The sequence below is a fragment of the Theropithecus gelada genome, chromosome 7b (assembly GCF_003255815.1).
Source record: "Theropithecus gelada isolate Dixy chromosome 7b, Tgel_1.0, whole genome shotgun sequence".
NCBI lineage: Eukaryota > Metazoa > Chordata > Mammalia > Primates > Cercopithecidae > Theropithecus > Theropithecus gelada.
In genome coordinates, this window is record NC_037675.1 from 22,831,609 (window position 1) to 22,854,540 (window position 22,932).

Below are 22,932 nucleotides of genomic sequence, written 5' to 3' on the forward strand. Positions count from 1 at the left end.
TTTTTTTTTTTTTTTTTTTTTTTTTTTTGAGACGGAGTTTCGCTCTTGTTGCCCAGGCTGGAGTGCAATGGCATGATCTCGGCTCACTGCAACCTCCGCTTCCCGGGTTCAAGCGATTCTCCTGCCTCAGCCTCCCTAGTAGCTGGGATTACAGGCATGTGCTGCCACGCCCAGCTAATTTTGCATTTTTAGTAGAGATGGGGTTTCTCCTTATTGGTCAGGCTGGTCTCGAACTCCCAACCTCAGGTGATCGGCCTCCCGAAGTGCTAGGATTATAGGCATGAGCCACCGCCCCCGGTCTGATATAATCATTCTACAGTGTATATGCATCCACGAAAACATCACATTGTGTCCCATAAATAGGTATAACTATTATTTATTAATTAAAAATAAAAGTTTAAATAAAACAGACTTGATGGAAATTTTTACTGAAAAATACTCATGGCTTGAGGTAGGATGTCCAAAAAATTGAAATCGATTGATTTTTTTTCTCTGGACTGATTTCCATACACTCAGAAGGAAGAGAGTAAGATTAACAGGTCAATGTCAGGAGCTGTCTGATTAATGATTCCCTCTACCTTCACTGCCGCACAGGGCAGCATTCTGCCTTGGGTCAGGGGACTGTGGAAAGCAGGGAACTGGCAACCCTTGTGAAGAAGTAAGTTATCATAGACAGATGGTTCTGCTGCTGGCTGAGAACAACAAATGTAAACATTATAATGGATCTCAATAGTCAGCTTGTCATAATGGATCTGGTCATTAGCTCACTTCTTGGTTTTGAGTCTCAAAGCTCCTCTGGGACTGGGTGTGGTGGCTCATGCCTGTAATCCCAGCACTTTGGAAGGCTGAGGCGGAAGGATTGCTTAAGCCCAGGAGTTTGCGACAAGTCTGGGCAATATAGCAAGACCCTGTTTCTATAAAAAATAATAAAAAAACATTTACTGGGTGTAGTGGCACATACCTGTGTTCCCAGATACTTGGGAGACTAAGGTGGGAGGATTGCTTGAGCCCAGAAGGTCAAGGTGAACCCAGATTGCACCACTGCACTCCAGCCTGGGTGACAGAGTGAGAGACCCTGTCTCAAAACAAAAACACAAACAACATACAAAAAAGCCAACTCCTCTGGGTTTCAATTTCTTCACTGGGGCTATGAGGATGCGGAATGAGACTGTGAACCCAATTTTGGCAAATAGTGAAAAGCAAGGCATAGTTATGTTCAAGCCTCTGTTTTTGAGAGGGAGTCTTGCTCTGTCACCCAGGCTGGAGTGCAGTGGTGCGATCTCGGCTCACTGCAACCTCTGCCTCCCGAGTTCAAGCAATTCTCCTGGCTTGTCCTCCCAAGTAGCTGGAATTACAGGCATGCGCCGCCATGCCCGGCTAATTTTTGTATTTTTAGTAGAGATGGGGTTTCACCATGTTGGGCAAGCTGGTCTCGAACTCTTGACCTTGTGATCTGCCCGCCTCAGTCTCCCAAAGTGCTGGGATTACAAGCGTGAGCCACCGTGCTCGGCTCAATAGTCTTTACGTTAAATACTTAGCTTTAAAACTGCTGTACCCAAGCTCTTTCAGAGCTTAACTCTCATCATTTAACCATCGCTGTTATGAAACTTAAAAAAAGAAGCAGTAAATCCTGCCACCCCATGCCATTTATAAATTCACCCCATGCAGTTTATAAATTCTTCAGTTTTAAACATTATAGTCACAGGAACACAGTGATGGTTGAACTTCAAAAAGCTGACCACAATCCTCTTCCAGATGCCAGAGCTACAGATGCTGGCCTTCTCCCTGCATTCCTTGACTTCGGAAAGTATAGAAGCTCAAGTTCCCATACAGGTTCCTTGGGAAATTAATGGCAGTGCACAATGGCAGCCCTGGGCTGAAGGAGCTCAGGTGGCTGCTCTGGTCTGTGTGTCGTGTCATGGGATGCTGTAGTTTTCTGAGGTCACTGAGGTCTGATGTTAAAGTGTTCAGATTTAGAAGCCTGATTTGGTTAGGTTTCTCTGGGGGAAATCAGGCTGTGGGAAATCAGTTCACACTGTTCAAGTACCTGAGAGAATGACTTAAAAACCAAACAAATAATTGGTTACTTTACAGTGGGAGATCTTGCTCCCACGACAGAAACGATGTGTCTACTACCTAGGGCACTCACTTATTAATACTATCAAGGTCCCTGGAAATCAAATTAGGAATCAAATGTGTATTTCTGAGTTTTGCATCACAGCAAGGGGAATTTCATGAAGCACACTTAATTTAAGTCACAATGAATTACACCTGGTAAATCACACAGCATCTTTATCTAAGGGAATACTTCAATTTTCCCTTCAGATACAGTTATCTTTTTCCCTTGAGCAGTCATGAAGATACATCAACAAAGTTTTATTCTAATTATTTTCTTCCTGAATTTCTATCTTTTTAGATTGCCTTTGTTATTTCCATTGGCTCTTTTTCAACATTTTCCTAACTTTTTAGAGTTCCCTAATTATTCTTCCCTGATTTATTTTTCATACTGTTTTCTTATTTGTTTTGGAGAATATTCTATGATTGACTCTCTAAAAAGTGTTATTTCTTTTGCAAAATTTTCCATTGATAGGGAATGACAGTCCACCCATAGTATGATGATTCTTGTTTTACTCAACCAGAGAGAATAGTATTTTCTAACTTTATCCTTAGATTTTAGAACCATCTTAGTGGGAGGAATGAGAGGAAGGAATGCAGTTTTATTTGTAATACCAAGTATCTTTATTGGGTGTGATTTCATCCCAGTTTCCTCTTTTTGTTTTCTTCTTTTCGTTTCTCTAACTTTTTCCTCCTCATTAAGTTATAAATATTAATAGAAAAACTTCCCTTTACCTCTGATCTGTTATGACCTTTTCCCCTGTGTCACTGCCATTATCATAAACCTCCAAGCGTAAAGCTTAGTATTTGCTAGGTAACCACCCTTCTGTATACTCTCTGGTTCATTAATATCCCACATGCGGCTCTGAGACGCTTTACTTAAATGCTTTCAAAAATCAAAGAGAGAGAGAGAGAGATACGGAGGGAGAGAAAGAGACATGGAGGGAGAGAGAGAGACATGGCACAAGGAGAAGGAAACATGGCACCTATGAAACCTCAGGGGACCAGAGTGATAAAAAGTCATAGAATAATGACGGTATTTTGCACCTGTGTAGTGTTCTTATAATCCTTAGAGGTTAAATGACAGAGGAGTCTCACAGCTGTATAATGCTGGAGCGAGGACTCCAACCAGATCGTATTGTTTCTGGTCCAGCACTCTTTCTACATTTCACTGAAAATTCCTTCCCACAAGGAACCAAATCAAAATAATGTAGTCAATCACGTGAACTGAATAACAATTTTAAGAGTTTTATCATTCATTCTGTCAAGGATTCTAAACTGGTGTTACTACCCTATTTCAAAATTGAGTGTAGTGGAGTTAAGAACAAGTTCTAAAATCAAACTAGAGTGAAATTTTGTTAACATGAATTCATGAAGTTGCCCGACTTCTTTCATTGTCTGACAATCTATCAGACTGAATATTTCTTAAAAAAGCCTGAGGGAGGCCGGGCGCGGTGCCTCACACCTGTAATCCCAGCATTTTCGGAGGCCAAGACGGCCGGATCACCTGAGGTCGGGAATTCAAGACCAGCCTGACCAACATGAAGAAACCCCATCTCTACTAAAAATACAAAATTAGCTGGGCATGGCGGCAAATGCCTGTAATCCCAGCTACTCGGGAGGCTGAGGTAGGAGAATTGCTTGAACATGGGAGGCCGAGACTGTGGTGAGCTGAGATCTCACCATTGCACTCCAGACTGGGCAAAAAGAGCAAAACTCCGACTCAAAAAAAAAAAAAGAAAAAAAAGCCTGAAGGTTTAGTCGTGTTTTTGTTTCACAGATACTTAGTCTTTGGAGATATTGATGAAATGTATTTTTGAATTCTCATCTGATATCAAATATTAAAGACCATCTAAATGCTGGCCATGGTGGCTCACGCCTGTAATCCTAGCACTTTGGGAGGCCAAGGCTGGTGGATCACCTGAGGTCAGGAGTTTGAGACCAGTGTGACCAACAAGGTGAAACCTCATCTCTACTAAAAATACAAAAATTAGGTGGGCATAGTGTCATGCGCCTGTAATCCCAGCTACTCGGGAGGCTGAGGCAGGAGAATAGCTTGAACCTAGAAGGCAGAGGTTGCAGTGAGCTGAGATCACGCCATTGCCCTCCAACCTGGGCAACAAGAGCAAAACTCCATCTCAAAAATAAAATAAAATAAAATAAAATGAAATAAAATGAAATAAAATACAATAAAATACAATAAAATAAATAATAAAGACCATCTAGTACAAGAATGTTTGAAAAATATATGAGATGGCCGGGCGCCGTGGCTCAAGCCTGTAATCCCAGCACTTTGGGAGGCCGAGGTGGGTGGATCACGAGGTCAGGAGATCGAGACCATCCTGGCTAACACGGTGAAACCCCGTCTCTACTAAAAAATACAGAAAACTAGCCGGGCGAGGTGGCGGGCGCCTGTAGTCCCAGCTACTCGGGAGGCTGAGGCAGGAGAATGGCGTAAACCTGGGAGGTGGAGGTTGCAGTGAGCTGAGATCTGGCCACTGCACTCCAGCTTGGGCAACAGAGCGAGACTCTGTCTAAAAAAAAAAATATATATATATATGTATATATATATATATATATGAAATATTAGGGGATGACAAACTAAATATGTGTATAATTTTGATCAACCAAGGAGATTAGACACCTTTTCCAGTGAGGCAAAGGGCACAGGCTTAACACCATTTCAGCAAATGAATTTTACTTAATTCTGGTCCCAAACTATATCCCTAACCCATCTTTCAAATGGCCATGAAGAAAACTTTAAAAATTTTTATTGTTTTCTGAAAATGGACTCAAAGCACACTTTTTTATTTATAAAAAGCGTTTCAAATATTTAGAAAGCTAAAACAATTGATTTTTAAAAATGAATTTCACAATAAGACATAAAAAATGGAAAACAATCTAAAGATGAATAACATTGGAACAAATATATACATATATACCATAAGAAAAGTTTGCATTATTAAATTGTGAGACATGAGAGAGAACTTTTATTAAAATGTAAAACCCTTACTAGCAATGAGTTAGAATTATCTGTTGAAAATATTTGCCAACAAAGAAACCAGATTATAGCTTTACTCATGTCCATTTTTCAAATTTTGGGCAGAGAACTTGTCTTATAGGTGGTAGAGGGACCTGGCGAGGACCAAAAGAACAGAGCAAAGGTGGCACCACCACAGAACTCCAAGATGCTCTTCCTAGTCTGGTTGGTATTAAAACCAGGCAGTGAATGGTCCTTTAATGGAGAATAACTTTGGAGGAAAATGCAGCCAATTAAAGGCCTGAGGGAAATAGTGTTATCCTACTATTAGCCACTATTTTTTTTTTTTTTTTTGAGATGGAGTCTTGCTCTGTTGCCCAGGCTGGAATGCAGTGGTGCCATCTTGGCTCACTGCAATCTCTGTCTCTCAGGTTCAAGTGATTCTCCTGCCTCAGCCTCCCAAGTAGCTGAGATTACAGGCATACACCACCACCCCCAGCTAATTTTTGTATTTTTAGTAGAGATGGGGTTTCACCATGTTGGCTAGGCTGGTCTTGAACTCCTGACTTCAGGCAATCCGCCCATCTCGGCCTCCCAAAGTGCTGGGATTACAGTTGTGAGCCACCGCGCCCAGCCTATTAGCCAATATTTATAAAAAGGCTAAATGGTAGTTACATAGTCATATAAGCAGAACAGTAAAGAAAATTTTTGTGACAGCAGAAAAAGAACTGTACTGAATAACTAAACAAGTAAGGATATAGAGAGATGAAGTGACTCAGAGTAGAGAAACCCCTTACACAATGTTTGGACTTAACATTTATCTCTGAAAAATGGGATTAGAACAGTGGCAGGTGCTATCTTGAGAAGAGGAGAGTACTCTCACCTGGAGGTGTCAGCATCCATCAAAAATTCTTCTTGCAATCAGAGAGAAAGGATACAAATCTATTCCTAGAGAAACTTGAATATCACATAGAGTCAGCAGCAATGATTGTGAAGAGCTTGTGGCAAAAGACTCAACTGATTACTTTTGGCTGGATCAAAGTAAAGGGTCAAACTATGGAAACTTAATTTATTCTTTGCCTGTTTATTCGTATATGTTTGCTTCCAGCTTCATTATGAACTGGGGGAAGAGCTATGGCTCTTACTGAAGGTAATTGCTAAGGTTGGTCTCTCCTGTGTTCTTCTACTTCTTTTATTTCTCTCAGAGTCAGTTTTTATGTGTGAGACCTTTAGCTTGGGGAATATTGTAATAGCACTCCTGTGATAGGCAAGACCAATATCCAAGTTTGTTTCCTAGGAGACTCCCTGCGGTTTCTAGCTTTTTCCAATTTTGTAACAGCAGGTGGAACAAAGTCTGTGGGGCTTAACAGGTCTGGTTGAAATCTTCAGATCTGTGGTTTTCTTTCTGTTCCAAAATAAATTTGGAAAAGAAGGGAAGAAAAAGCTAACATGGTTGTTACTTGGCAAGAGATGTTTTCTTATTGGTGCATTCACATTTTATGAAATTCATATTTTGAATGACTAAGGTGCTAACATAGATCTTCATAGACTAGAAGAAACATAGAATTTCAGGGTTGGAGGGACATTAGAGGTCATCCGATCCAACTATCATCTGTAATTTTTTTTTTTTTTTGAGACCGAGTCTTGCTTTGTTACCCAGGCTGGAGTGCAGTGGCATGATCTCGGCTCACTGCAACCTCCGCCTCCTGGGTTCAAGTGATTCTCCTGCCTCAGCCTCCTGAGTAGCTGGGACTACAGGCACGCGCCACCACACCTGGCTAATTTTTTATATTTTTAGTAGAGACGGGGTTTCACCGTGTTAGCCAGGATGGTCTCAATCTCTTGACCTCGTGATCCTCCCGCCTTGGCTTCTGAAAGTGCTGAGTTTACAGGCGTGAGCCACTACGCCTGGCCTATTATCTGTAATGTTTTAAGTCAAGCTCCATGAACAGTGATTTTTCTTTTTTAATTTACAATGTATGTATGTATGTATGTATGTATACATGTATTTATTTATTTTTTGAGACAGAGTCTCACTCTGTCACCCAGGCTGGAGTGCAATGGTGCGGTCTCGGCTCACTGCAACCTCTGCCTGCCAGGTTCAAGCGATTCTCCTGCCTTAGGCTCTGGAGTAGCTGGGATTACAGGCATCCGCCACCATGCCTGGTTAATTTTTGTATTTTTAGTAGAGACGGGGTTTCACCATGTTAGCCAGGCTGGTCTCGAACTGCTGATCTCGTGATCTGCCTGCCTCCACCTCCCAAAGTGCTGGGATTACAGTCTTGAGCCACTGTGCCCGGCCTATTCATTTATTTTTTGAGACAGGGTCTTGCTGTGTCGCTCAGGCTGGAGTGCAGTGACGTAATCACGGTTCACTTCACTGCAGCCTCATCCTCCTACGCTCAAGCGATTCTTCCACCTCAGCCTCCCAAGTGGCTGGGGTGGGACTACAGGCATATACCACCACACCTGACTAATTTTTAAATTTTTTGTAGAGACAAGGTCTCACTAGATTGTTCAGGCTGGTCTTGAACTCCTGGGCTCAAATGATCCTCCTCCCTCTACCTCCCAAAATGCTGGGACTACAGGTGCAAGCCACTGCACCTGGCCTGTTATTTTTCTTAGTATTTCTTGGTTCTGTTTCTTTGAATACTTTGAGTTTGATCTAACTTATTTTCTTCTAGACTTATATTTGGTGTTGTCTGAACCCTTTTCCCAAACTTTCTTCAAATGTCCAGAGATGGTCTATGTTGTAAGAGAACACCTTGAATGTGGTTCAGTTTTATTATTTTTATCACCAAACTTTTGTGGAGGTCCCTATAGCTTCCAAGTCACAATTGTGTTAAAGTGTCTAGGGCAGAGGTAAGCACACTTTCTCTCTAAAGGGGCAGATAACAAATGTTTTTGGCCTTGAAGACCATACAGTGTCTGTTGCAGCTACTCAACTCTGCCATTGTATGCGAAAGCAGCCATAAAATACACGTAGAAATGCGTATTTAAAAAAATTTTTTTTTGAGATAGAGTCTCACTCTGTTGCCCAGGCTGGAGTGCAGCAGCAGGATCTCGGCTCACTGCAACCTCTGCCTCCCACTTTCAAGTGATTCTCCTGCCTCAGCCTCCCGAGTAGCTGGGATCACAGGCACTCACCACCATGCCCAGCTAATTTTTGTACTTTTAGTAGCAACAGGGCTTCACCATGTTGGCCAGGCTGGTCTCGAACTCCTGACCCCAGGTGATCTGCCCATCTCAGCCTCATAAAGTGATGGGATTACAGGCATAAGCCACCTAGCCCAGCCCTGTCATGGTTTTATTTATTTACTGATTTATATACTTATAGACACTATAATTTGAATGTCATAATTTTCATGTATCATGAAATATTATTTTCATTTTGCTTTTTTCAACTACTTAAGAAATGTAAGTTTTTCTTTTTCTTTTTCTTTTTCTTTCTTTCTTTTTTTTTTTGAGATGGAGTCTCGCTCTGTCGCCCAGGCTGGAGTGCAGTGGCGCGATCTCGACTCACTGCAAGCTCTGCCTCCTGGGTTTGCGCCATTCTCCTGCCTCAGCCTCCCGAGTAGCTGGAACTACAGGCGCCTGCCACCACGCCTGGATAATTTTTTGTAGTTTTAGTAGAGACGGGGTTTCACCGTGTTAGCCAGGATGGTCTCCATCTCCTGACCTTGTGATCCGCCCACCTCAGCCTCCCAAAGTGCTGGGATTACAGGCGTGAGCCATCGTGCCTGGCCGGTTTTTGTTTTTTATGTATCTCTTTGGTTTGGTTGGTCACCTGCCGTAGAATGGCCCACTCTGCCTCTTGTAGGGGATTGTGGCCATTTTCATCAAATAATTTTTCTCATCCCACAGTCATCCATACTTGGCAATCTCAGCTTATGATCCTTGTTCTCAAATTTCTGACACATCTTTTTAAAGATTCTTTATTTATACTACTACTGATAATATGGATGATGATGTTTATTATGATTTATTGGGTACCTCCCATGTTTAAGAGCTTTACAACTGTTAATTTATTCAATTCTTATTGAGGTAGATATGAATATCCTTATTTTACAGAAGAGGCAACTAAGTTCAGAGAGTTTAATTAGAATTTGGCTCAAGGCCATATTTCCAGTAGATGGAAAAGTCAGGATTCAAATCTAGTGTATTTTTTAAATACCTATGCTCTTTCTACTCCACTGTATCATGATGTCTCACTAAAGGACATACCAGGATTTAATCAGAGTACACTTTGTGTAAAGGCATGTGCGTTTACCAGATAAAACACTGGGTCCCTCCAGTAAAGCCTTTCTCTACCACCCATTAGCAACATGACAGTCAAATATCTTTTTTTTCCCCGGTCCCACAGTCTTGCCTTGTCTTTTATTTTTATTTGTTTATTTATTTTTGAGACAGAGTCTCACCTGTTGCCCAGGCTGGAGTGCAGTGGCGTGATCTCAGTTCAATGCAATCACCGCCTCCCAGTTTCAAGTGATTCTCCTGACTCAGCCTCTCAAGTAGCTGGGATTACAGGTGCGCACCACCATGCCCAGCTAATTTTGTATTTCAAGTAGAAACAGAGTTTCAGGTGGCCGGGCACGGTGGCTCAAGCCTGTAATCCCAGCACTTTGGGAGGCCGAGACGGGCAGATCACGAGGTCAGGACATCGAGACCATCCTGGCTAACATGGTGAAACCCCGTCTTTACTAAAAAAATACAAAAAACTAGCTGGGCGAGGTGGCGGGTGCCTGTAGCCCCAGCTACTCGGGAGGCTGAGGCAGGAGAATGGCGTGAACCCGGGAGGCGGAGCTTGCAGTGAGCTGAGATCCAGCCACTGCACTCCAGCGTGGGCCACAGAGCAAGACTCCGTCTCAAAAAAAAAAAACAAAAAAAAAAAACAGTTTCAGTATGTTGGCCAGGCCGGTCTTGAACTCCTGACCTCAGGTAGTCCGCACGCCTTGGCCTGCCAAAGTGCTGGGATTATAGATGTGAGCCACCGCGCCCAGTCTGTCTTGTCTTTTAAGGCAAGAAACAGAATGCGAGTAATCAGAAAGCAGTAGAAGATACCAGTTAACACAAGACATTAATTTCTTAATTCCAAAAGCACTTGCAAAGAAAAACTTTTAAGGGGGAGGGGTGGAGGAGGATTGAAGCACATCATAATAACTGGAATCCCATGACTGTGCCAAGTCTCATGAGGCTATTTTTTGAATTTATCCTTTACTTGGTCATTTTTTTTCTCTCAAATAATAAGTACTATTTTTCTTTGACTTTTTCCCCTCAAAGGATAAAACATATGAAGTATAAAATATAAACAAGCTCTTGTACAGTTATAAGTCATAGAACTATCGGGCCGGGCGTGGTGGCACACGCCTGTAATCCCAGCACTTTGGGAGGCTGAGGCAGGTGGATCACGAGGTCAGGAGTTCAAGACCAGCCTGTTGAAGATGGTGAAACCCCGTCTCTACTAGAAATACGAAAATAAAATAATAATAATAATAAAAAATTAGCCTGGCACGGTGGCAGGCACCTGTAATCCCAGCTACTCAGGAGGCTGAGGCAGGAGAATCGTTTGAACCTGGGTGGCAGAGGTTGCAGTGAGCCGAGATCGTGCCACTGCACCCCAGCCTGGGCAACAGAGTGAAACTGTCTCCAAAAAAAAAAAAAAAAAAAAAAAACCAAAAAACCAAAAAACAAAAAGTAGAACTATTTACACATTGACAAACTGCATAAAATCTTGGATAATTCATGAATATACAAAATATCAGAGTACAGAAGGAAGTAAACCCACTTTATTTTTGTCACATGTAAGATTCAAATATTCAATCTGAAGAAAAGCAATCATTTTTACTGTGTTCTAGGTTGCATGTTGATACACTTATTAAAATATTCCTGCATAATCACATTTGGAATTACTATTTCAAGTCAGATATAAAACTTCAAAATCTGCCATCCAGACAAAACGGGTAATCAGAAAGATTATCTCTGCCCCACCTCCCTAACCCCAATAAGTATAAACTCAATTTTATGACATGACTGCAAACCCTAGATTGTGATGACAAATGCTAGGTCCGATTTCTTCATAATCCTTTTCGGGGTAGCATACTTGATAGAACTCAAGCACAGAAGCCAGCATTGAGCCTCCAAACCAAGTTGCGTATTGCTCTCTGTGGTGTGTAATGACTTGTACATCAATAGCTTCTGGCTTCAATCTACTGCTACTTAATTCCTCACTTAAGGTCAGCCTGACATCTACAGTTCTTTTCATATCTCATTGTAAGTGATGTCCAAAGTCCCTGAACAGAGTTGAACCTCCCTAGACTAGCTGAATATCCCTAGACAAGAATATTCTTGTTGAGAGGATGTCTGACATCAATAGGACAATCCTGAATTACTTCATCTGCAACATCTGAAATGGGATGTATAAAGTCTGGACAAACTCTGGATGAGAAAAGATTTCAGGTCCCAATAACCTCTCATATCCAATATCAATGGAAAATTATTTATTTGATGTGGCATTGATTCTTATATACTGTTTAAATCCACTGTGACCCATCTGCACCTTTTTAATTTTTTTAAAATTATTTTTAAAATCTGAGCTAACATAACTATAGTGCTCCTTTACTGCCTTAGCAGTTTCCAGGGATTGCTCTGGAGGGATTCCTACTTCTTGGTCTCTCAGTAGTTGCTGAATAAAATATGTTATAGCTCATCCTGCAATTGGAATGTGTTTAATACAGCTGCCAATCACATACCCTTCAGGTGCAGAAATGCCATGAGTGACACCGTTTCTACTTGTCTACATCTATTCTCCTATTTGTCTTGTGGTCCAGGATGTAGCTACGCAAGAACAACCTGCACAGCAATGTACAAACCTGAACATTGAAGGACTCAAACACTATTTCAGGAGTATATTCCCTGCTTTCTGGAGTATTCAGTGGAGGTCCAGTCAAAAGAAACAATAGTCTTCAGGTCCTGCCCTTAAATATTTAAAGATCACTTGCTCTATCAAGCTTTCCATCGAGTTCCAATCTTCAACTAGACCATGATGGATGGGCTTTTTGTTCTATATGTAGGTTTTCCAATGCTTCATCACCAGTAAAGATGTCTAGGTCATCAGCATGTTTCATCATCCTCCTTTTGAACTTGACCACCCACTTTTGCTGAGTTATTGATGGCAGTACAGGAAGGGATGGTAAACGGAGATTCTTTACTTTGGACATATCCTGGTTTTGTATACCCGGTGCCACAGTCTGCTACATAGGCTATCAGCTGTCAGGCCACCTTTCCTCCTGTTACTCTGCTGCTGCTTCTGCGGCCACTGCCACTTGCTCCATGCTGGTAGGGGCCGGAAATTGGCAGTGGGAGATGGGGCATCCGACCATCCACAACGGAGCTGCCTTCTCTGTGGGAGTGGGTGGGATGGGGATCTGGGAAGGCAAAGCAATAGCAAGAAAGCAGCAGGCTCGGTCAGCACTATCCACCACCTAGCACTATCCACAACCCAGGCAAGCAGGCCATACCTCCCCTGTCCCGCTGTGGCCTCCTCATCCTCTCCCTTCCCTCCTCCTCACTCCTGCTCCCACCCTACAACTTGGACCCCTCATGCTGCTTTTCCCCAGATAGCCAAGATGCCCAGGCGCCCTAAATACTTTTGAAATGGTTAGAGTGTGCATCAGTCATTTTTACCTAGTGTGACTCAGTTTAATCAGTTCCTTAGAAATGCTACTTGAGATCGGCCAGTAAGATGGAAGTCTTTTTAGTATGGATGAAAGGAAGAAGGGAAGGAAAAGAAAAGAACTGGGGAAGGGAGGAGGTTTCACTTGAAGTAGGTTTCAGAAAGGAAATTGTAAATTTTATGGGACCAGGTTGTATGTGGCAACCAGAATGTGTGTGAGGAGGTATTTTATGAAGTGGGATATGAATAGGTGCAGGTTTAGATATCTTTTTTTTTTTTTTTTTTTTGAGACGGAGTCTTGCTCTGTCGCCCCGGCTGGAGTGCAGTGGCCGGATCTCAGCTTACTGCAAGCTCCGCCTCCCGGGTTTACGCCATTCTCCTGCCTCAGCCTCCTGAGTAGCTGGGACTACAGGCGCCTGCCACCTCGCCCGGCTAGTTTTTTGTATTTTTTAGTAGAGACGGGGTTTCACCGTGTTAGCCAGGATGGTCTCGATCTCCTGACCTCGTGATCCACCCGTCTCGGCCTCCCAAAGTGCTGGGATTACAGGCTTGAGCCACCGCGCCCGGCCGGTTTATATATCTTTTTAAAAGTTGTTCACACCTTGGTCTACTTTCATGTTGAAGCTAGCTGAGTCCCTGCTGGCAACTCTGTTCCACAAAAGTCATGCTGTATTCTACAAAAATATGTTTATTGGTGAAATTTGTAATGATACATATACGCCTAAGAGAGTAGTTAGGTCTTATGGATTAAACTTACATATGAACCCAAGATCTCACAGCCTTAACAGCATCTCATTTCCACTGACAAGAATAATAAGGTTTTCCAGCTCAGGTGCTATACAAAACACATGTCCCTTAACTCTGGTTTCTGTCTAACGTTATTTTATTTATGTCACAATTGGCAATTTAAACAAAAGTAGCTGCTCCAACCTTAATAAATTATTGTAGGTCTATGAGTTGAGACTTCTGGTTCCTAAATGGTGACATAGAAGCAAACTGGGGCTGGGCATGGTGGCTTACACCTGTAATCCCAGCACTTTGGGAGGCCGAGGCTGGTGGATCACAAGGTCAGGAGTTCGAGACCAGCCTGGCCAACATGGTAAAACCCCATCTCTACTAAAATACAAAAATTTGCTGGGTGTGGTGGTGGGTGCCTGTAATCCCAGCTACTCAGGAGGCTGAGGCAAGAGAATCGTGTGAACCTGGAAGGTAGAGGTTGCAGTGAGCCAGTGAGCCAAGATCACGCCATTGCACTCCGGCCTAGGTGACAGGGCAAGACTGAGTCTCAAACAAAGAAAAAAAAAAAAAAAAAAAAAAGAAGAAGAAAAAAAGAAAGAAACAAGCTGCCTTCATTCCTTCCTATAAAAAACCAAAACTCAAACATGAGATGAAACTGTTCCTAGGGTCACAGAGAAATGAAAAATTTTGAGCTGATGGTAAAAGAATTGGACTTACGGCCGGGCGCGGTGGCTCAAGCCTGTAATCCCAGCACTTTGGGAGGCCGAGACGGGCGGATCACGAGGTCAGGAGATCGAGACCATCCTGGCTAACACGGTGAAACCCCGTCTCTACAAAAAAAAATACAAAAAACTAGCCGGGCGATGTGGCGGGCGCCTGTAGTCCCAGCTACTCGGGAGGCTGAGGCAGGAGAATGGCGTGAACCCGGGAGGCGGAGCTTGCAGTGAGCTGAGATCCGGCCACTGCACTCCAGCCTGGGCGACAGAGCGAGACTCCGTCTCAAAAAAAAAAAAAAAAAAAAAAAAAAAAAAAAAAAAAAAGAATTGGACTTACATATCTGCAATGCCCCTCCCCATAATCTGCCCGGCACCAAGTACACAAAAATTTTCCCTTGGCTCAAAATATTTACAATGAAAAAGGTGAGATTGAGGTGGACAACCTGCTTCCCCACCATCTTGGGTTCCCTGGCGGGAGACCTGGTCCATAAGAAACATCAGGAGTGCCTGAAAGGATAAATATTCCTTAGGACAGCCAGAGACAAAGACAGGAGGTGGGACTACCATCCCCATCCCTGGAAACTGTGCTCCGTAACTGGGCCAAATCAGAGTGGCTGTTCAGCAGCACTGTGCTGAGGTTTGTTCCACACCCACTGGGTATGTGCCCTTAACCAGCCTTCCCACATTACTGAGATATCTCCTTTAAGACTTTTTCAATTCAGAATAAACGGCATTCTGATTGTTCACTAGAACTGAGGCAAACCTGGACTTAAGATGTGATTTAGTACTGAAAAGGACACAGTGGCCTAGTGGGAAAAAAAAAGCAAGAAAATCAACAGGTAAATTATAAACAATCTCTAAACAAACATATCCAATGAAACCAAAACAAGCCAGACAGAGAAGACTAGAACAAATAACTAATCCTTCAATGCAAAAACGTAGACGTACATCCACAAGAAACTACAGTAATCAGGGAACATGACTCCTTAAACTCACAAAACAAGGAACCAGTGACTAACCCTAATAAGATGGCAATATGTGAACTCTCTGGCTAAGAATTCAAAATAACAGCTTTAAAGAAACTCAGTGAGGTCCAATACAGAAAAGGACCTCAGAAACTTACCAGAGAAATTTAACAAAGAGATTAAAATAATAATTAAAAAAAACACAAATATTAAAACTGAGAGTTTTTTTTAAAGTGGAAAATTCATTAGAGGACTCTCAGCAGCAGAATGGATCAATCAGAGGAAAGAATCAGTGACCTTTAAGAAAGGTTATTTGCAAAAACATAGAGGAGAAAAAGGAGCAAAATGAAAAGGAATAAAGATCACGCACAATATATAGAAAGTTAGTTCAAAAGACCAAATCTTAGAATTATTGTTGTTCAAGAGGGAGTTGAGCAAGGGCAAAGGGTAGAAAGCTTGTTCAAAGAACTAATAACAGAAAACATTCCAAAACTTGAGAATGAGATAAATATCCAGGTATGGCAAGGTCAGAGAACACCATGTTACATATAGTGAGTTCTAAATTTCTCTTCAAAGAATCAGTATGTCAGTATGTTCAGTTCTTCATTCTCCATTTTAAAGTTTAACTTCCACATTCTCCTTGTCTCCTTGCCTCTAGTTTCAGTAAACAACCTTTTCCACCAGTTCTAATCAGTGGTTCACATCTATTCCCCTGGTCACCTGCTCTGTCCTGAGTAACCCCTGGTCACCTGCTCTGACCTGAGTCACCCCTGATCACCTGCTTGATCTGAGTCACCTTTAGTCACCTGTTCCTAACCCTCCTTCCCGCCAAACTACTCACCCTGCCACCCTGGCTTGCACCCCTGCTCTTTAAAACAGTCAATCAGAATTAGCTTAGACTGTGTGGTCCAACCCTATCCAATAGGGAAATGACACAGCAGTAGTGGCTACCTGCGTCAGGGATAAGAACCCCTTCCCCTCCCTTATTAAAGTGTGCTCTCACCATTGCTCCATCCATGAGATGCCCCCTTCTATAGAAGTAAAATTGCCTTGCTGAGAAAATTTATGTTGGAGTGTTATTTCTTTTGTGACACTGAAAATTTATTTCCAACAACCAAACAGATTTGAATTAAATAAGATTACCCCAAGGCATATAATAATCAAACTCTCAAAGGTCAAGGACAAAAAGAGGATCCTAAAAGCATCAAGAGAAAAGACGCAAATAACATATAAAAGAGCTCTAATTCATCTGGTGACAAAGTTCTCCACAGAAACCATATAGGCCATGAGGGAAAAGGACAACATTTTCTTCCTTTTTTTTTTTTTTTGAGACAGAGTCTCGCTCTGTCACCCAGGCTGGAGCGCAGTGGCCAGATCTCGGCTCACTGCAAGCTCCGCCTCCCAGGTTCACGCCATTCTCCTGCCTCAGCCTCCCGAGTAGCTGGGACTACAGACGCCTGCCACCTCGCCTGGCTAGTTTTTTGTATTTTTTAGTAGAGACGGGGTTTCACCAGGTTAGCCAGGATGGTCTTGATCTCCTGACCTCGTGATCTGCCCATCTCGGCCTCCCAAAGTGCTGGGATTACAGGCTTGAGCCACCGTGCCCAAGTGGTGGCGGGCACCTGTAGTCCCAGCTACTCGGAGGCTGAGGCAGGAGAATGGCGTGAACCTGAGAGGCGGAGCTTGCAGTGAGCCGAGATCGCGCCACTGCACTCCAGCCTGGGTGACACAGCGCGAGACTCTGTCTCAAAAAAAAAAAAAAAAAAAAAAAAAAAAGCTGCCATCTGAGAATACTGTATCCCGCAAAGCTGTCCTTCAAATATGAAGGTGAGATAAAGCTTTCCCCAGACAACAAAAGATGAGAGAATTCATCACCATGAGGCCCACAAGAAATGCCAAAGGAAATTCTTCAATTTGAAAGAAAAAAAGAAGCACTAATGTGCAAAAAGAAAACATTAGAGGCCAGGTGTGGTGGCTCACGCCTGTAATCCCAGCACTTTGGGAGGCCAAGGTGGGCAGATTGCCTGAGGTCAGGAGTTTGAAACCAGCCTGATCAACATGGAGAAGCCCTGTCTCTACTAAATACAAAATTAGCTGGACATGATGGTACATCCCTGTAATCCTAGCTACTCAGGAGGCTGAGGCAGGAGAATCACTTGACCCCAGGAGGTGGAGGTTACGGTAAGCTGAGATTGTGCCATTGCACATTGCACTCCAGCATGGGCAACAAAAGCAAAACTCTGTCTCAAAAAAAAAAAAAAAAAAAGAAAACATTTGAAAGTATCAAGCCCATTAGTAAAACAAAGTACATGGTCACATCTAGAATACTCTAATACTGTAATTGTAGTGTGTAATATACACGGTGGCTCATGCCTGTAATCCCAGCACTGTGGGAGGTAGAGGTGGGTAAATCGCCTGAGATCAAGAGTTCGAGATCAGCCTGGCCAACGTGGTAAAACCCCATCTCTACTAAAAATACAAAAATTAGCCAGGCGTGGTGGTGTGCACCTGTAGTCCCAGCTACTTGGGAGGCTGAGGCAGGAGAATCGCTTGAACCTGAGAGGCAAAGTGATTGCACCAGTGCGCTCCAGCCTGGGCGACAGAATCAGACTCCATCTCAAAAAGCAAACAAACAAAACAAAAAAAAACCAATAATAACTGCAGCAACCTGTTAAGAAGTAGGCAATATAAACTTTTTTTTTTTTTCTTTTGAGATGGAGTCTTGCTCTGTCACCAGGCTGGAGTGCAGTGGCACCACCTTGGCTCACAGCATTCTCCATCTCCTGGGTTCAAGTGATTCTCCTGCCTCAGACTCCCGAGTAGCTGGGAATACAGACATGCGCTGCCACGCCCAACTAATTTTTGTATTTTTAGTAGAGATGGGGTTTTACCATATGTTGGCTAGGCTGGTATCAAACTCCTGACCTCAAGTGGTCCACCCACCTTGGCCTCCCAGTGTTGGGATTGCAGGCGTGAGCCACCACATTCAGCAAAAATATGTAAATTGAGACAAGATAAAATCAAAATATGGGGGGATGGAGTTAAAGTACAGAGTTTCTGTTTTCATTTTTCTTTATTTTCTTTCTTTATTTTTGAGACAGAGTCTCGCTCTGTCGTCCAGGTTGGTGTGCAGTGGCGCGATCTTAGCTCACTGCAACCTCCGCCTCCCGGTTTCAAGCAGTTCCCTGCCTCAGCCTCCCAAGTAGCTGGGATTGCAGGCTCCTGCCACCATGCCTGGCTAATTTTTATATTTTTAGTAGAGATGGGGTTTCACCATATTATTCAGGCTGGTCTTGAACTCTGGACCTCGTGATCCACCCACCTTGGTCTCCCAAAGTGTTGGGATTACAGGCGTGAGGCACCATGCCCAGCTTCATTTTTCTTTATTTCTATTCTATCCAGGATGTAAGATACGTTGTCATCTCTTTAAAATAACTCGTTATATCTATATTTTTTGTAAGCCTCACGGTAACCACTATGTAAAAACATATAATAGATTCACTAAGAATAAAAAGCAATGATTTAAAACATACTGCCAGAGAAAATAAATCAACGGAGGACAGTAAGAAAGGAAGAAAAGAAGAGAGGAGTTATAAAACAACCAAAAAAACAAGGAACAAAATGACAGTAGTAAGTTTTTACATATCAATAGTACTAAATGTAAACAAACTCAATTCTTCAATTAAAAGTCATAAAGTGGCTTAATAAACAAAGAAATAAGACCCAACTTGTAGACACACATAGAGTGAATGTGAAGGGGTGGAAAAAGATATTCCATGCAACTAGAAACAAAAAAGGGGAGGAGTAGCTATATTTACATCAGATAAAGTAGACTACAACTAAAAAACTATAAAAAGATATACTGGCCGGGCGCGGTGGCTCAAGCCTGTAATCCCAGCACTTTGGGAGGCCGAGACGGGCGGATCACGAGGTCAGGAGATCGAGACCATCCTGGCTAACACGGTGAAATCCCGTCTCTACTAAAAAAAAATACAAAAAACTAGCCGGGCGAGGTGGCGGGCACCTGTAGTCCCAGCTACTCGGGAGGCTGAGGCAGGAGAATGGCGTAAACCCAGGAGGCGGAGCTTGCAGTGAGCTGAGATCCGGCCACTGCACTCCAGCCTGGGCCACAGAGCAAGACTCCGTCTCAAAAAAAAAAAAAAAAAAAACATAAAAAGATATACTATATAAATACACTATGAATCAAAAACTGTAAAAAGAGACACCATAACTGTAAAAAGTCACTCTATAATGATGAAGGGATCAATTCAGAAAGAGGATATAACCATTATAAATATCTATGCACCCAATGTGAGAATTCCCAAGTATATAAACAAACATTAATAAATCTGAAGCGAGAGATAGACAGCAATACAATAATAGCAGAGGACTTCAACACCATGCTGTCAACAATGGACAGATCATTCAGTCAGAAAATCAACAAAGAAACGTCAGAGTTAAGCTACACAGTGGACCAAATAGGTCTAACTGACATTTATAGAACATGTCACCCAACTGCTGCAGGATACACATTTTTGTTTTCATTAGCACACGGAACATTCTCCAGAAGAGACCTTACCTTAGGTCACAAAACAAGTCTTAACAAATTCAAAAATGTAGAAATTATATCGAGCATCACATTGATCAAGTATCACATTGATCAAGTACCACATTGATCAAGTGTCACATTGGTCAGAAAAGAAGTCAATAATAAGAGAAACCTTGAAAAATACACAAACACATGGAAATTAAACAATACGCTCCTGAACGACCAGTGGGTCAGTGAAAAAATTAAGAAATTAAAAAATTTCTTGAAACAAATGAAAATAGAAATACAGCATCCCCAAATCTATGGGATACAGGACAAGGAGTACTAAGGGAAGTTTACAGCAATAAATGCCTGTATGAAAAAGGTAAAATGTCTTCAAATACTCTGGGGGCGGTGACTCATGCCTGTAATCCTAGCACTTTGGTAGGCCAAGGGAGGAGGATCACTTGAGGTCAGGAGTTCAAGACCAGCCTGGGCAACATAGCGAGACCCCGTCTCTACAAAAAATAAAGAATATTGTCTGGGCATAATGGCATGCACTTGTAGTCTTAGCTACCCAAGAGACTGAGGTGGTAGGATGGCTTGAGCCCACAAGATCAAGGCTGCAGTGAGCTGTAATTGTGCCACTGCACTCTAGCATGGGTGACAGAGTGAGACCCTGTCTCAAAAAATAAAAGAAAAAAAGATTTCAAGTAAACAACCTAATGATGCACCTCAAGGAACTAGAAAAGCAAGAATAACCAAAACCTAAAATTAATATAGGAAGAAAATACATAAAAGCAGAAATAAATGTGATTGAGATGAAGAAGGCAAGGCTAGGTATGGTGGCTCATGCCTATAATCCCAGTGCTTTGGGAGGCTGAGGTGGGATGATGCTGGGAGGCCAGGAATTTGAGACCACCCTGTGCAATGTAATGAGACCCCTGCCTCTACAGAAAATAAAATAAAAGTATTAGCCAGGCATGGTGCAATGCACCTGTAATTCTAGCTACTTGGGAAACTGACACAGGAGGATCCCTTGACTTCGGAATGTGACACAGGAGGAACCCTTGAGTCCAGGAGTTAGGAGTTTGAAGTTACAGTGGGCTATGATTGTGCCACTGTACTCCAACCTGGGTGACAAAGTAAAATCCTATCTCTCAAAAGAAAAAAAAAACAGGCCGGGCGCGGTGGCTCAAGCCTGTAATCTCAGCACTTTGGGAGGCCGAGGCGGGTGGATCACGAGGTCAGGAGATCGAGACCATCCTGGCTAACATGGTGAAACCCCGTCTCTACTAAAAATACAAAAAACTAGCCGGGCGTGGTAGCGGGCGCCTGTAGTCCCAGCTACTCGGAGGCTGAGGCAGGAGAATGGCGTGAACCTGGGAGGCGGAGCTTGCAGTGAGCNCCTTGTGGCTGGAGCTTGGGTCGCTGGCTCCATTCATGGGTCTATCCAGGCCACCCTGACCTTCCGCCTACCCTATTGTGGGCCCAATCAGGTAGATTACTTTATCTGTGACATCCCTGCAGTATTGAGACTGGCCTGTGCTGACACAACTGTCAATGAGCTTGTGACCTTTGTGGACATCGGAGTAGTGGCCGCCAGTTGCTTCATGTTAATTCTACTTTCCTATGCCAACATAGTCCATGCCATCCTGAAGATACGCACCGCTGATGGGAGGCACCGGGCCTTCTCTACCTGTGGCTCCCACCTAACTGTGGTCACAGTCTACTATGTTCCCTGTATTTTCATCTACCTTAGGGCTGGCTCCAAGAGCCCCCTGGATGGGGCAGTGGCTGTGTTTTACACTGTTGTCACTCCATTCCTGAACCCCCTCATCTACACACTGAGGAATCAAGAAGTGAAGTCTGCTCTGAAGAGGATGACAGCAGGTCGGGGGACTGAATGAAAATAAGTAACTACACCTGCATCATCATCACTGCCACTCTCTTCAGCTACTGCTACATGTGACAAATGCCCAATAAATTGCTAATGATTTAAAGTGAATTTACTTGCATTTTCTTTGGCAGAAAATTCTGAATTCTTTTGACCCAAAATCTTTTCTCCTAATTAAACTGGTTCAAGTTGTTTTACATAATCTTTTAGAAATAAATGGATACATTACTTCTATCACCTCTGACTATCTTGTAAGATGAGAAAATGCCTTACCGAAGATTGAATAAGATGAGAATGTGTCAGTGTCTTAGAAGGTATACCATGCCAGAAAATATGACAAAAGTAAAAAGGGGGCTCTATAACCCCTTTTCTCATTGTCTTTGCTCCTAATCCTAGACCTCTCTAAATTCCATTTCTTTGCTTGTGCATGGCATGAATATTTCCAAGCACTTGAACTCGAAAATTCTGGACTATTCTGTTTTTTTTCCTGTCCCTCATCCTCGTCATGTGCTAATGCATCAAATTCTGTCTCCTCAAAACTGTGAAACCAGCTCAAACTGAATCGATGTAAACTGTCTCTCTTAATTCCTGACTAGTCTTTTGTCCTTTTCTTCCTCATCTGTACCACAAACAAAATTACCCTCTGAAACACAGAATCTGTAGGACTCTTCAGTGAATATAGAATGAATAAGGCCAGGCTCCTTAATCTGGAATTCAAAGTCCAGTGCAATCTTGGCCTCACATACATGTTCTCTTAAGCCATTTCCACCGCTTGCCTCTCCCACTCTCACTGATGTATTGCCGTTCCGTGAGCGTGCCCTATACTTGCCTGTGCTCTTTTGCTCAAGCTCTCTCTTCTGTCTAGAATGTAAGTCCTCCCTCTCCATATTGACCAAGTGACAATTTATGCTTCCTTCAGATCCGTATTAAATATTTCCTCATCTGTTTTTCTCAGGCAGGACTTAACTCCTCTTCCCTGGTATTGCCATCACTTCTTTTCTATAGACCTTGCCACAGTCTGTCATGTATTACAGTCAAGAATTTATCTCAGGCCGGGCGCGGTGGCTCAAGCCTGTAATCCCAGCACTTTGGGAGGCCGAGGTGGGTGGATCACGAGGTCAGGAGATCGAGACCATCCTGGCTAACATGGTGAAACCCCGTCTCTACTAAAAATACAAAAAACTAGCCGGGCGTGGTGGCGGGCGCCTGTAGTCCCAGCTACTCGGAGGCTGAGGCAGGAGAATGGCGTGAACCTGGGAGGCGGAGCTTGCAGTGAGCCGAGATCGCGCCACTGCACTCCAGCCTGGGTGACACAGCGCGA

General features: G+C 43.0%; 1 protein-coding gene and 1 pseudogene across 1 annotated transcript; one reads left to right on the plus strand and one right to left on the minus strand.

Moving 5' to 3' along the window:
• Positions 1 to 11,114: 11,114 nt before the first annotated feature.
• On the minus strand, positions 11,115 to 12,367 carry LOC112629291 (annotated as a pseudogene).
• Positions 12,368 to 12,457: 90 nt separating this feature from the next.
• LOC112628365 (olfactory receptor 10G2-like) lies at positions 12,458 to 21,624 on the plus strand. The gene is made up of 2 exons (XM_025391126.1): positions 12,458 to 12,558; positions 21,117 to 21,624. Exons 1-2 carry the CDS (start codon positions 12,458 to 12,460, stop codon positions 21,622 to 21,624), a joined length of 609 nt encoding a protein of 202 aa, XP_025246911.1.
• The last annotated feature ends 1,308 nt before the right edge of the window (positions 21,625 to 22,932 follow it).